This window comes from Lissotriton helveticus, chromosome 8 (genome assembly GCF_964261635.1).
Source record: "Lissotriton helveticus chromosome 8, aLisHel1.1, whole genome shotgun sequence".
Classification (NCBI taxonomy): Eukaryota; Metazoa; Chordata; class Amphibia; order Caudata; family Salamandridae; genus Lissotriton; species Lissotriton helveticus.
The window spans coordinates 16,424,316-16,437,827 of record NC_136069.1 but is presented as its reverse complement, the minus strand read 5'-3'; the positions used below and the strand labels follow the sequence as shown (position 1 = coordinate 16,437,827).

The 13,512-nt window shown below is 55.7% G+C and overlaps 1 protein-coding gene across 1 annotated transcript in view; it reads right to left on the bottom strand.

Moving 5' to 3' along the window:
* Positions 1-13,512, bottom strand: part of PDE9A (phosphodiesterase 9A) — a 243,595-nt gene that overhangs the window by 121,602 nt on the left and 108,481 nt on the right. The window contains exon 10 of the mRNA XM_078658368.1: positions 13,000-13,086. Within this exon, the coding sequence (XP_078514494.1) occupies positions 13,000-13,086 (87 nt within the window). The remainder of the gene's footprint in view (positions 1-12,999; positions 13,087-13,512) is intronic.

Below are 13,512 nucleotides of genomic sequence, written 5' to 3'. Positions count from 1 at the left end.
GAGGGCTTCCTGAGTGAGATAAGACCAAGGAGGCTGGTTTCGATCACACCTCTGGCCTCCCCGAGATCTGGCTCCAGACCCTGCTGGTGTCTGGGAATCCCGGGCGCATCTTCCAGAGGATCAAAGGGCCAGCCGACGGGAAACTCTGACGACCAGCCCCGAGGCATGAGATCTCCACCTGCGAGGGTCTGGACATCAAAGGGCCACCCCACTATATCAAGGCCCGCCCTAGAACTAGCGGGCAGTTGAATCCAGGACAAGAGAGCCCTGCTGACCTGGTCGCGGCTCAGCCATTTTGGAGAAGATCGAACTTTGGAACTTATCGAGCCCTGCTGACGTTGTCGCGGCTCATCCTCATGAAGAAGGAACTGGAACCTCGGAACCCTGTTGACCTCGTTGCGGCTCATCCTTGAACTCTAAGGACATTCGTGAACATCCTGAGCCCTGCTGACGTGGTCACGGCTCCTCAAGAAGCAACAGACACTTTATTCACTCTGGATCGAGCCCTGCTGACCTTGTCGCGGCTCGAGGAGTACTCCGGTCCGGCTGGACCATCGACGCTACCAACACGACCTAGCTCGAGAAGAGTGAGTGCAGCAGCCAGTACGGCCGCCAACTTCCTTATCCCCCGGCTCGAGGATTGAGAGCTCGCCATCTTCCTTATCCCCCGGCTCGAGGATTGAGAGCTGTGCGCAGGGTACGCTTCGTACTGGCCCAATACTGAGACTGTCCCGCTTCCCTACTCCTTTCAACCGAGACTTTACGATCCCTCGATCGCTTGTAAATACGTGTTCATTTTGCCTAAATTCTACTGTGTGATAAAGAACTTTCTTACTGAAATCCACGGTGTGGTGTCCATTCATGAGTGCGGTGTGAACCCAGTGTGTACGATCCCCGGCGAGGACCTCACGTTAGGGCTCGGCAGTATTCCGGGGAGAGGTGGGTCACGGAGTGGTCGGGAGAGCATACCCTGCCACTCTGGGATCGCCCCTTCCAACACCCTGCCCCCTGAGTGCATAAGGCCTGCCACCTGAGTGGACCGACAGTGGCCAGGAGCCATGAGTGCACGTAGCCTGCTCCCTGAGTTCATACAGCCTGCCCCCTGAGTGCATACAGCCTGCCCCTGAGTGCATACAGCCTGCCCTCTGAGTGCATACAGCCTGCCCCCTGAGTGCATACAGCCTGCCCCCTGAGTGCATACAGCCTGCCCCCTGAGTGCATACAGCCTGCCCCCTGAGTGCATGCAACCTGTCCCCTGAGTGCATACAGCCTGCCCCTGAGTGCATATAGTCTTCCCCCTGAATGCATACAGCCTGCCCCCTGAGTGCATGCAGCCAGCCCCCTGAGTGCATGCAGCCTTCCCCCTGAGTGCATGCAGCCTGGCCCCTGAGTGCATACAGCCTGCCCCCTGAGTGCATGCAGCCTTCCCCCTGAGTGCATAGAGCCTGACCCTGAGTGCATACAGCCTGCTCCTGAGTGCAAATATCCTGCCCCTGAGTGCATACAGCCTGCCCCCTGAGTGCATACAGCCTGCCCCCTGAGTGCATACAGCCTGCCCCCTGAGTGCATACAACCTGCCCCCTGAGTGCAGATAGCCTGCCCCCTGAGTGCATACAGCCTGCCCCCTGAGTGCATATAGCCTGCCCCTGAGTGCATACAGCCTGCTCCTGAGTGCAAATATCCTGCCCCTGAGTTCATAGAGCCTGCCCCCTGAGTGCATACAGCCTGCCCCCTGAGTGCATACAGCCTGCCCCCTGAGTGCATACAGCCTGCCCCCTGAGTGCATACAACCTGCCCCCTGAGTGCAGATAGCCTTCCCCCTGAGTGCATACAGCCTGCTCCATGAGTGCATACAGCCTGCCCCCTGAGTGCATACAGCCTGCCCCCTGAGTGCATACAGCCTGCCCCCTGAGTGCATACAGCCTGCCCCCTGAGTGCATACAACATGCCCCCTGAGTGCAGATAGCCTTCCCCCTGAGTGCATACAGCCTGCCCCTGAGTGCATGAAGCCTGCCCCCTGAGTGGGGCCAGAGCAGCCAGGAGCCCTGAGTGCATACAGCCTGCCCCCTGAGGGCATACAGCCTGCCCCTGAGTGCATACAACCTGCCCCCTGAGTGCATACAGCCTGCCCCCTGAGTGCATACAGCCTGCCCCCTGAGTGCATACAGCCTGCCCCTGAGTGCATACAACCTGCCCCCTGAGTGCATACAGCCTGCCCCCTGAGTGCATACAGCCTGCCCCCTGAGTGCATACAACCTGCCCCCTGAGTGCATACAGCCTGCCCCCTGAGTGCATACAGCCTGCCCCCTGAGTGCATACAGCCTGCCCCCTGAGTGCATGAAGCCTGCCCACTGAGTGGGGCCAGAGCAGCCAGGAGCCCTGAGTGCATACAGCCTGCCCCCGAGTGCATACAGCATGCCCCCTGAGTGCATACAGCCTGCCCCCGAGTGCATACAGCCTGCCCCCTGAGTGCATACAGCCTGCCCCTGAGTGGTGCATGAAGCCTGCCCCCTGAGTGGGGCCAGAGCAGACAGGAGCCCTGAGTGCATACAGCCTGCCCCCGAGTGCATACAGCCTTCCCCCTGAGTGCATACAGCCTGCCCCTGAGTGCATACAGCCTGCCCCCTGAGTGCATATAGCATTCCCCCTGAGTGCATACATCCTGCCCCCTGAGTGCATACAGCCTGCCCCCTGAGTGCATACAGCCTGCCCCTGAGTGCATATAGTCTTCCCCCTGAGTGCATACAGCCTGCCCCCTGAGTGCATATAGCCTTCCCCCTGAGTGCATATAGCCTGCCCCCTGTGTGCATACAGCCTGCCCCCTGAGTGCATACAGCCTGCCCCTGAGTGCATACAGCCTGCCCCTGAGTGCATATAGCCTTCCCCCTGAGTGCATACAGCCTGCCCCCTGAGTGCATATAGCCTTCCCCCTGAGTGCATATAGCCTGCCCCCTGTGTGCATACAGCCTGCCCCTGAGTGCATACAGCCTGCCCCTGAGTGCATACAGCCTGCCCCCTGAGTGCATATAGCCTGCCCCCTGAGTGCATATAGCCTACCAACTGAGTGTGGCATACCTTTTCCTGCTCCGGATGCAAACTGAACAACAGTTTCACAACCAGGCCAGAAATCAAGTGGTCCTATGTAGTGCGGAATTACAGAGCATCTTGAGATTCATTCAGTGTGTTGAGATTCTTTCTTTAGGGACTCAGGGGCTTATTTACAATCCCCTTGCGCCACCCATACGTCACTTTTCCCATGTTAAAAATGACGCAAAAGTGGCGCAAGGGGATTGTAAATAAGCCCCTCACTCTTCGGTGAAATACTCAGGTACACTGATGCACCAGGTGTGTTTGACTCCCTCAGTGCTCAGTCACTCACTCAGTAATCAGAAACTCACTCAGTGTTCTGTGACTCACTCGGTGTGTTGTGCATCACACAGTGTGCTATGATTCACTCGGGGCCCGATTCACAGAACTAACTTAAGACAAAATCCTAAACTTACCACTTTTGGTATTCACAGAAGGCATTTAGTAGTCGTAAAGTTAGGATTTTGTCTTAAGTTTTACTTAAGAAAAACTTAAGACAAACTTAAGACAGACTTAAGACAGACTTAAGACAGACTTAAGACAGACTTAAGACAGACTTAAGACAAACTTAAGAAAATCTTAAGACAAACTTAAGACAGACTTAAGACAGACTCAAGACAAACTTAAGACAGACTTAAGACAAACTTAAGACAGACTTAAGACAGACTTAAGACAAACTTAAGACAGACTTAAGACAGACTTAAGATAGACTTAAGACAGACTTAAGACAAACTTAAGACAGACTTAAGACAGACTTAAGAAAAACTTAAGACAAACTTAAGACAGACTTAAGACAAACTTAAGACAGACTTAAGACAAACTAAAGACAGACTTCAGACAAACTTAAGACAGTCTTAAGACAGTCTTAAGACAATCTTAAGAGATCCCTCCTTGATTCAGCTAAAAACAGACCAAAAAAACTTTTTTCGACCTCATCAAAAACCCAAATTGTTCTCCCCAAACCATCAAGCCTGAGGATGCTTCAAAGAAAGCAACTGAGTTCGCTATATTCTTTGATCAAAAGGTAAAATCTCTGGTGGAACAGGTCATCCACCCCACCCCCATCGAGGAGCGGAAAGCCTTAGTCACCTGGCAGAATTTTGCCACCATCTCGGAGGTTGATCTCCTCAAATGCATCCGCGAAACCAAACCCTCCAACCATTCTTCTGACCCCATACCCAGTGGCATCGTCATTGATTTCTATACTAACACCCTTTCCTACTGGACCAGGCTAGTCAATCTCTTCCTCAGTCAAGGATCCCTTCCAGTTGTCCTCAAAACAGGACAGGTTACCCCCCTTCTAAAAAAAACTCTGCAGATGTAAATGACCTCAATAACTTCCGCCCCATCACCAATCTCCCTTTTCTTTCAAAGATCACAGAAAATGTGTTGCAAAACAACTGTCCCAACACATTATGGACAATAATCTCCTCGACATGTTCCAGTCGGGCTTTATTCAAAATTGCAGCACTGAAACAACCCTGCTGCAAGTGCTCGATGATGCGCTGCATATTCTCGACTCAGGGGAATCGTACCTTCTGATTCTTCTTGGCCTCTCTGCAGCTTTTGACACTGTTAATCACAACACTCTCCTTAACATTCTTCAACAGAGAATGGGCGTGGAAGGCACAGTACTCAAATGGTTTGCCTCTTTCCTCTCAGACAGATCCCAAATGATCAAGATTGCAAACAGTCTCTCGTCTCCATTGGTGGTTGGTCAAGGCGTCCCTCAAGGTTCTATTCTTGCTCCCACTCTGTTTAATCTCTATCTGGAACCATTAGGGAACCTTCTAAGCAAATCTGGAATCCTCTACCATCTCTATGCGGACGACACCCAAATATACCTCACGGTGTCTTCCCCTCATGATCTCTCACTACTCAGCTCTACTCTCAAAGCTATTCACAACTGGATGTTAGTGCACCAACTCATTCTCAATCCCTCTAAAACGGAATTCCTCCTCTTATCTAACTCTCTCTCCCCGTCTCCTGTTCAATCCTGGTTGGATCAGTTGAATCTACTCAACAGTAAACCCATTGTTGGACTTGGCCCGTCTGGCAGGTCCATCCCTGAAGTTTGTGCTTAGTATATGTGACCGGGGGATGGTGAGTCCCCTCCTGAGTGTGTGCGTGGTGAGAGAGACCTGCCGCCCATAGGAATGCATGGGGGATGTATGTGGCTCTGGTAGTTCCTGATGCGTGGGGCGTGCCGGGCCGTGTTTGGTCTGTGCGCGCTCGTGAGGTTGAATGCTACAAGATGATGTCTGCGGCATGCGTGTGGCTAGAAGGGAAGGGCCCCTTCTAGACCTTGGTGTGTGTGTGCAGTAGATGTGCTGGCGCCTGATTGGCTGAAGCCGGCTGGGCCTTCCCCCACCAGGCTGGCCCCACCCCCCCGGGGGTGCGTCCAGTGTCCCTGGCCTGGCCAGCACCAAGAAATTCCTTGTAACCAGTTCCAGCTGGTTCTCTCCCTGCCTGCCCCTTTTTGGAGACAAAGGGCGCTCCTGTATAAAAGGGGGGTGGGCCCTTTTCTCGCTCTCTTCTTCTTCCTGCTGGTCCTGACTGGAAGCCTGCCAGGGGCGTGCTGCTGGTTGGGCTCAGAGTTGGCTGGCCTCCCTGGGCCCTGCCCAGCCCCTGGACTCTTTGCTGGACTCTGCTGCTTGCCTTCCCCCTCTACCGCTCTGGGAGCGCTCTATTTTCCCCCTATAGCGCTGGGAACGCTGTATCTATTCTCTAGCGCTTGGGGAGCGCTGGATTCATCGAGCCGGTGCCACCCGGCGTTTGCCCTACTCCACGGAGGTGCCAGACGCCCAGCGAGTGCCTACCTCGCCTATCCCCTTGCTTGGCATATTTACGAGGGAGCCTACTCCTCGCTACCTCCCCGAGTCACCGCTGCAGCCCGGACTCGGCTGTGGAGGCGCTGCACCCGCCTCCCCTTCCAGGGCCGCGCTGCCATTGGCGGCCCCGGAGAAGGCATTGTCCCACTGCCATTGGTCCTGGCCGCCGGGACTCCTCCCGCGTCATTGCTGGGCCGCGCGGGGATTGGCCCAACCTTGGGGGCGTCCCCACGCGCACCCGGAAGCCCAGGGAACCCGGCCGCCGCGTGAGGGGACCGAACGAAGCAGAAGCAGGACAGGTAGTAGCGGGAGCCTACTCCGCGTGCCTGTACTGTCCCCCAATGCCGCCGAGCCTCCGGAGAGCGAGGAGAGTCCAGCGCAGAACCGGTGAGTGCTGCCGGAGGGGAGGCGGGGTGTCGGAGCACATTGTCGGGCTTGCCCCTCCCCTCCAGCGCGAGCGCACTTGGGCCGGGAGGCCCGCGGACCCCCCAGTGCTACCGGGTCCCCCGAGGGGGGATCCAACCGGCCCACAGTTCTTGCCCTGAGCCCCGCGAGGCTCCGTCACGGCCCCGGGGGCCCTCAGTGATGCCGGGTCCCCCGAGGGGGGGCCCCGCCTGCCCACCGTTCTTGCCCCGAGCCCCGAGGAGGCTCCAACGTGTCCCTGATCCTGCCTGGGCCCCGAGAGGCCCCACCACGTGTCCCCGACCTGCCTGGGCCCCGAGAGGCCCCACCACGTGTCCCTGACCCTGCCTGGGCCCCGAGAGGCCCCACCACGTGTCCCTGGCCCTGCCTGGGCCCCGAGAGGCCCCACCATGTTTCCCTGAGCCCCGAGAGGCTCCACCATCGCCCTCCTGTCCCCCTGAGCCTGCCAGGCTCCGCCCAAGTCCCTCAGCGGCCCAGCACTTCGTGGGCCGCTGCCACGTTTAGGTTTGCCCGGGCCCTTTCAGGCCCCTTTGGACACCGAGACTCTAAGGCGCCCCTGCCCCAGGATGGTCATCTGGCCTAGGGGGTGCTACGGACTAATATGCATGTGATGCTGAGGATTACTATGTGTTGCCCTGCTGATTTACTATGTGTGGCCCTGCTGATGGGGGCCTCTGTTGTGTTATGTACCTTGTCCCTTCCAGCCTGAGTACCCAATGTCTCATGTATGTGATCCCTGGTCAGAGTGAGTCTACTGCTAGTTCTAGGAAGCTCCCAGGAGATATGTGTTCTAATGCCAGTTCCATCAGATGCGTACCACTGGCAGTGGTCCCTTGGCCCTGCCCTGTACCTTTTCCCTGGTAACCCCTGCCGTGCCTTGAACCCCTTGTAAAGTGTATGTTCCTATGTGTCCTGTCTAATACAAAGACTATTTTCATATATACTTCGTGTGGAGTTCCTTTTGTGGGAGGCCTGGGATGTTGCTGTTGGTGGGTGCGTGCGCAAATGCTTCACACATGTCCTCCGAGATAGGCCTGACTGCCCGCGCCGCGTTACCTAGAGGGCGAGCAGGGGTCGACTTTATATAGGAGTGGCGGTCTCTGACTGGCTGTGGCGCAAGCCCTGGCCGGCCGGGGGTTCCATTTCTTACACTGGCGGCTAGCGGTGGGATCCGGACTTGTGTTTGCGCAGTACCACAACGATAACTGGCCTCCCTACAAAAACTCTGTATTGTAACTGGTCGCAAAGAAAGGAGATTATTGTTTTTAGGAGGTTACTTAAATGTCCGTTCTGTGAAAAATGTGTTCTGGTTAGGTGACCCTAGCCCGGGAGGGTAGATCAACCCCCTAGTGCGATGTGTTTTCTGGATTCACCAGAAGGGTGGGATCCAGTGGTGGCAGCGTAATTGTGTTCAATGTGGATGGTCCCTGTTCCTTCCCTGGAGTAATGATACCTGCCCCACATGGGGTCAGGTCAGGTTGCTAAAAATGTCTGCCCTATGGAAATGTTTAATGATCAATGGAAATGTCTGTTCTGTGGAAAAAGTGTCTGTGTACCCTGTTAGTTAGTTGCCCCTAGCTTGGGAGGGTAAATCCTCTCCCTAGTACAATATGGTTTTCTGGATTCCCCAGAAGGGTGGGATCCAGTGGTGTCTGCGTAGCTGTGTTCAAATGTGTATGATCCTTGTCCCTCCCCTAGAGTAATGGTACCTGTGCCACCAGGGTCAGGTTGAGGAATCTGGGCGGTAGAAAACTGTCTTACCAGTCTAAGGGACGATGTGTGGATGAATGTTGAGGTGTGCTGAGTAATGGGGTGTAAGTTCCCTGGGAGGGGGAGCTTGCTGAATCAACGATAATAATGTCCTTCCTTACCCCGCTGAATGTGTTGGATGCATCAAGTCCCCTTACCCCGCTGGTTGTGTTTTAGGCGTCAGGTGTCGCCCTGGCGGAATTTATGTTGAGTTGTACTGAGACCTGCTGGCGCTGCCGCGGCTCATCTTGTAGTGCTCTAGATGTCAGGTGTCGCCCTGGCTGAATTTATGTTGCGTTGTACTGAGACCTGCTGGCGCTGCCGCGGCTCATCGTGTTGTGTTCTAGGTGTCAGGTGTCGCCCTGGCTGAATTTAGGTTGCGTTGTACTGAGACCTGCTGGCGCTGCCGCGGCTCATCTTGTTGTGTTCGTTGCACTGAGACCTGCTGGCGCTGCCGCGGCTCATCTTGTTGTGTTCTAGGTGTCAGGTGTCGCCCTGGCTGAATTTAGGTTGCGTTGTACTGAGACCTGCTGGCGCTGCCGCGGCTCATCTTGTTGTGTTCGTTGTACTGAGACCTGCTGGCGCTGGCGCGGCTCATCGTGTTGTGTTCTAGGTGTCAGGTGTCGCCCTGGCTGAATTTAGGTTGCGTTGTACTGAGACCTGCTGGCGCTGCCGCGGCTCATCTTGTTGTGTTCTAGGTGTCAGGTGTCGCCCTGGCTGAATTTAGGTTGCGTTGTACTGAGACCTGCTGGCGCTGCCGCGGCTCATCTTGTTGTGTTCTAGGTGTCAGGGTCGCCCTGGCTGAATTTATGTTGTGTTGTACTGAGACCTGCTGGCGCTGCCGCGGCTCATCTTGTGGTGTTTTAGGTGTCAGGTGTCGCCCTGGCGGAATTCATGTTAAGTTGTATCCCGGACAAGGAAGACCTGCTGGCTCGGCCGCGGCTTGCCTTGGGGAGAGCTGAACGCTTAGTTCCCAGGTGGAAGACCAGTGGAGGGAGGAAATTCCAAGACTGGTAGGAAGGTGTGTTCTGAGGGTGTTTCTCCTGGGAGAACGCGGAACCTCAGAAGTAGAGGTAGGGTGGGGCATTCTTGCCCGTGACCTCTGGTAAACCTGAGGGTGCGGACCCTAGGTGGAAGGAACCGTGGTAGTCGTGGCTACACTGAGAAAGGGAGTGGAGAATGGCTGTTGGGGGCCAGGGGTACCGCCCCCCCACTTCGGATTAGCAGGGACCAGTGGTATCTGGATGGCTTAGGGCCTGGTCCTAGTCATGGGCAACTAAGGAGTACCAGGTGGGTAGCCTGGTTGGACCTATGTCTTCATTTTTTATTTTTTTTGTTTGTTTTTTGTTTTAACTTTTTTATTATTTTTAATATGGATATGTTTATTGGTCCGGCACTGCGGGCCGCGTCCACGTCCTACCGCCCTGCAGCAGGGAAGTCCATCCCGGTAGTGATTGGTCTCCCCTGCGTTTGGGCTGGGGGGGGCATGTGTTGGACTTGGCCCGTCTGGCAGGTCCATCCCTGAAGTTTGTGCTTAGTATATGTGACCGGGGGATGGTGAGTCCCCTCCTGAGTGTGTGCGTGGTGAGAGAGACCTGCCGCCCATAGGAATGCATGGGGGATGTATGTGGCTCTGGTAGTTCCTGATGCGTGGGGCGTGCCGGGCCGTGTTTGGTCTGTGCGCGCTCGTGAGGTTGAATGCTACAAGATGATGTCGCGGCATGCGTGTGGCCAGAAGGGAAGGGCCCCTTCTAGACCTTGGTGTGTGTGTGCAGTAGATGTGCTGGCGCCTGATTGGCTGAAGCTGGCTGGGCCTTCCCCCACCAGGCTGGCCCCACCCCCCCGGGGATGCGTCCAGTGTCCCTGGCCTGGCCAGCACCAAGAAATTCCTTGTAACCAGTTCCAGCTGGTTCTCTCCCTGCCTGCCCCTTTTTGGAGACAAAGGGTGCTCCTGTATAAAAGGGGGGTGGGCCCTTTTCTCGCTCTCTTCTTCTTCCTGCTGGTCCTGACTGGAAGCCTGCCAGGGGCGTGCTGCTGGTTGGGCTCAGGGTTGGCTGGCCTCCCTGGGCCCTGCCCAGCCCCTGGACTCTTTGCTGGACTCTGCTGCTTGCCTTCCCCCTCTACCGCTCTGGGAGCGCTCTATTTTCCCCCTATAGCGCTGGGAACGCTGTATCTATTCTCTAGCGCTTGGGGAGCGCTGGATTCATCGAGCCGGTGCCACCCGGCGTTTGCCCTACTCCACGGAGGTGCCAGACGCCCAGCGAGTGCCTACCTCGCCTATCCCCTTGCTTGGCATATTTACGAGGGAGCCTACTCCTCGCTACCTCCCCGAGTCACCGCTGCAGCCCGGACTCGGCTGTGGAGGCGCTGCACCCGCCTCCCCTTCCAGGGCCGCGCTGCCATTGGCGGCCCCGGAGAAGGCATTGTCCCACTGCCATTGGTCCTGGCCGCCGGGACTCCTCCCGCGTCATTGCTGGGCCGCGCGGGGATTGGCCCAACCTTGGGGGCGTCCCCACGCGCACCCGGAAGCCCAGGGAACCCGGCCGCCGCGTGAGGGGACCGAACGAAGCAGAAGCAGGACAGGTAGTAGCGGGAGCCTACTCCGCGTGCCTGTACTGTCCCCCAATGCCGCCGAGCCTCCGGAGAGCGAGGAGAGTCCAGCGCAGAACCGGTGAGTGCTGCCGGAGGGGAGGCGGGGTGTCGGAGCACATTGTCGGGCTTGCCCCTCCCCTCCAGCGCGAGCGCACTTGGGCCGGGAGGCCCGCGGACCCCCCAGTGCTACCGGGTCCCCCGAGGGGGGATCCAACCGGCCCACAGTTCTTGCCCTGAGCCCCGCGAGGCTCCGTCACGGCCCCGGGGGCCCTCAGTGATGCCGGGTCCCCCGAGGGGGGGCCCCGCCTGCCCACCGTTCTTGCCCCGAGCCCCGAGGAGGCTCCAACGTGTCCCTGATCCTGCCTGGGCCCCGAGAGGCCCCACCACGTGTCCCCGACCCTGCCTGGGCCCCGAGAGGCCCCACCACGTGTCCCTGACCCTGCCTGGGCCCCGAGAGGCCCCACCACGTGTCCCTGGCCCTGCCTGGGCCCCGAGAGGCCCCACCATGTTTCCCTGAGCCCCGAGAGGCTCCACCATCGCCCTCCTGTCCCCCTGAGCCTGCCAGGCTCCGCCCAAGTCCCTCAGCGGCCCAGCACTTCGTGGGCCGCTGCCACGTTTAGGTTTGCCCGGGCCCTTTCAGGCCCCTTTGGACACCGAGACTCTAAGGCGCCCCTGCCCCAGGATGGTCATCTGGCCTAGGGGGTGCTACGGACTAATATGCATGTGATGCTGAGGATTACTATGTGTTGCCCTGCTGATTTACTATGTGTGGCCCTGCTGATGGGGGCCTCTGTTGTGTTATGTACCTTGTCCCTTCCAGCCTGAGTACCCAATGTCTCATGTATGTGATCCCTGGTCAGAGTGAGTCTACTGCTAGTTCTAGGAAGCTCCCAGGAGATATGTGTTCTAATGCCAGTTCCATCAGATGCGTACCACTGGCAGTGGTCCCTTGGCCCTGCCCTGTACCTTTTCCCTGGTAACCCCTGCCGTGCCTTGAACCCCTTGTAAAGTGTATGTTCCTATGTGTCCTGTCTAATACAAAGACTATTTTCATATATACTTCGTGTGGAGTTCCTTTTGTGGGAGGCCTGGGATGTTGCTGTTGGTGGGTGCGTGCGCAAATGCTTCACACATGTCCTCCGAGATAGGCCTGACTGCCCGCGCCGCGTTACCTAGAGGGCGAGCAGGGGTCGACTTTATATAGGAGTGGCGGTCTCTGACTGGCTGTGGCGCAAGCCCTGGCCGGCCGGGGGTTCCATTTCTTACACCCATCATTGTGGACTGCGCTAAATCCTTAAGTGTCATACTGGACAAAAGACTCAACCTAATCTCACACATCAAGAGCCAAGAGCGCACGTTATCAGCTGCGCCTTCTTTGAGGGATTCGTCGGTTCTTCCCGGAGAATGACCTATAAACCTTGGTTCAATTGCTAGTTCTCTCTAGATTGGACTATTGTAATTCTCTTCTGACTGGCCTTCCCAAATCTCACCTCACTCCTCTCAAATCCGTCCTCCATTCAGCAGCTCGCTTCATTTCAGGATCCAAACGAAGTGACCACATCACTCCTATCCTGTCTTCTCTCCGATGGCTTCCCATCGAGGCCAGAGCTACCTACAAAACGGCGTGCATCACCCACAAAGCTTTGCGATCTTCCTCCCCTCGCTATCTGGCGAATAAACTGAAATTGTCTGGAGGCTCAAGACCTTCTCGGAATGCGGAAAAATTCCTTCTTGAGCCCCCCTCCTTCAAAAGGGAAAAATTGATGGCACAATCGTTCTCAGGTAATGCGGTGAGAATCTGGAACTCGCTTCCTCCTTCGCTCTGTGCCATCACCTCCATCCAGATCTTCAAAGCGGACCTCAAATCTCTTCTATTCCAAAGACACTTTCAGAACTAATTCCCCCCTTCTCAGACCTCGCCAGGAAGTTCTTTAGTCATTGTAAATGTGTCACATATATTTATATGTTTATTTGTACATCCTGTTCCTGCTGCGTTTGATTTTGTGTTCCGTTTGCCTGAGTTGTTTTGATTCTATGGCCTGCTATTTTTCGCCAGGAAGTTCTTTATTCATTGTAAAATTTATCATTTATATTCATATTTTTGCTTGTACAGTCTGTGCTTGCTGTGCCTGAGATTGTGTGCCTTTTGCCTGCGTCGCTTTGATTCTATGGCATGCTGTTTTTATTTGTTCCATTCCTGCAACAGTTCTCTCATGTAATGTAACTGGTTCTATTGTACAGTGCTCTGACACCTTTGGGTAAAGTCCGCGCTTTATAAGAATGCATTAAATAAATAAAATAAATAAAAAATTCTTACCAACCATCTCTTCAGGGTGATGGCGTTGATGCTGAACGTTGATACCAGGCCCAGGTCGTGGTACATGTGCTCCAAGCAGCTCAGCATCTGTGGAGAGGAAGAGGGGGAGATCTCGGTCACTGGCGGTCACTCAATTTACACGCATATTTCCTACTTATAGGGTTCCCCATCCAGGCAGTTCTAAACCAGCCTGTCCCATACAAGCAGTGAGTTGCCACACTTTACAAATCCCCATGGATTGAGAAGCAGCCGTGTCCCTGAACTCTATATATAAAAATCTATTTACATAACAATTAACATAACTTCTCACCAGGTGAAGAGTAGCGGTACACTGTTTAGTCTCAGCACACATGATGCCCTCTGTTTCTGAAGACCAGACAGGGGGGTGTTCTGAAGACACTGAAACAGAATCCTACCCACACTCACTGTCTCTTCACCTCCTTAGACTCACAGGCCCTCACTCACTGATTTCCACCCTTACCTCATTGGACATCCTCCGTCTCATTGTCGGAG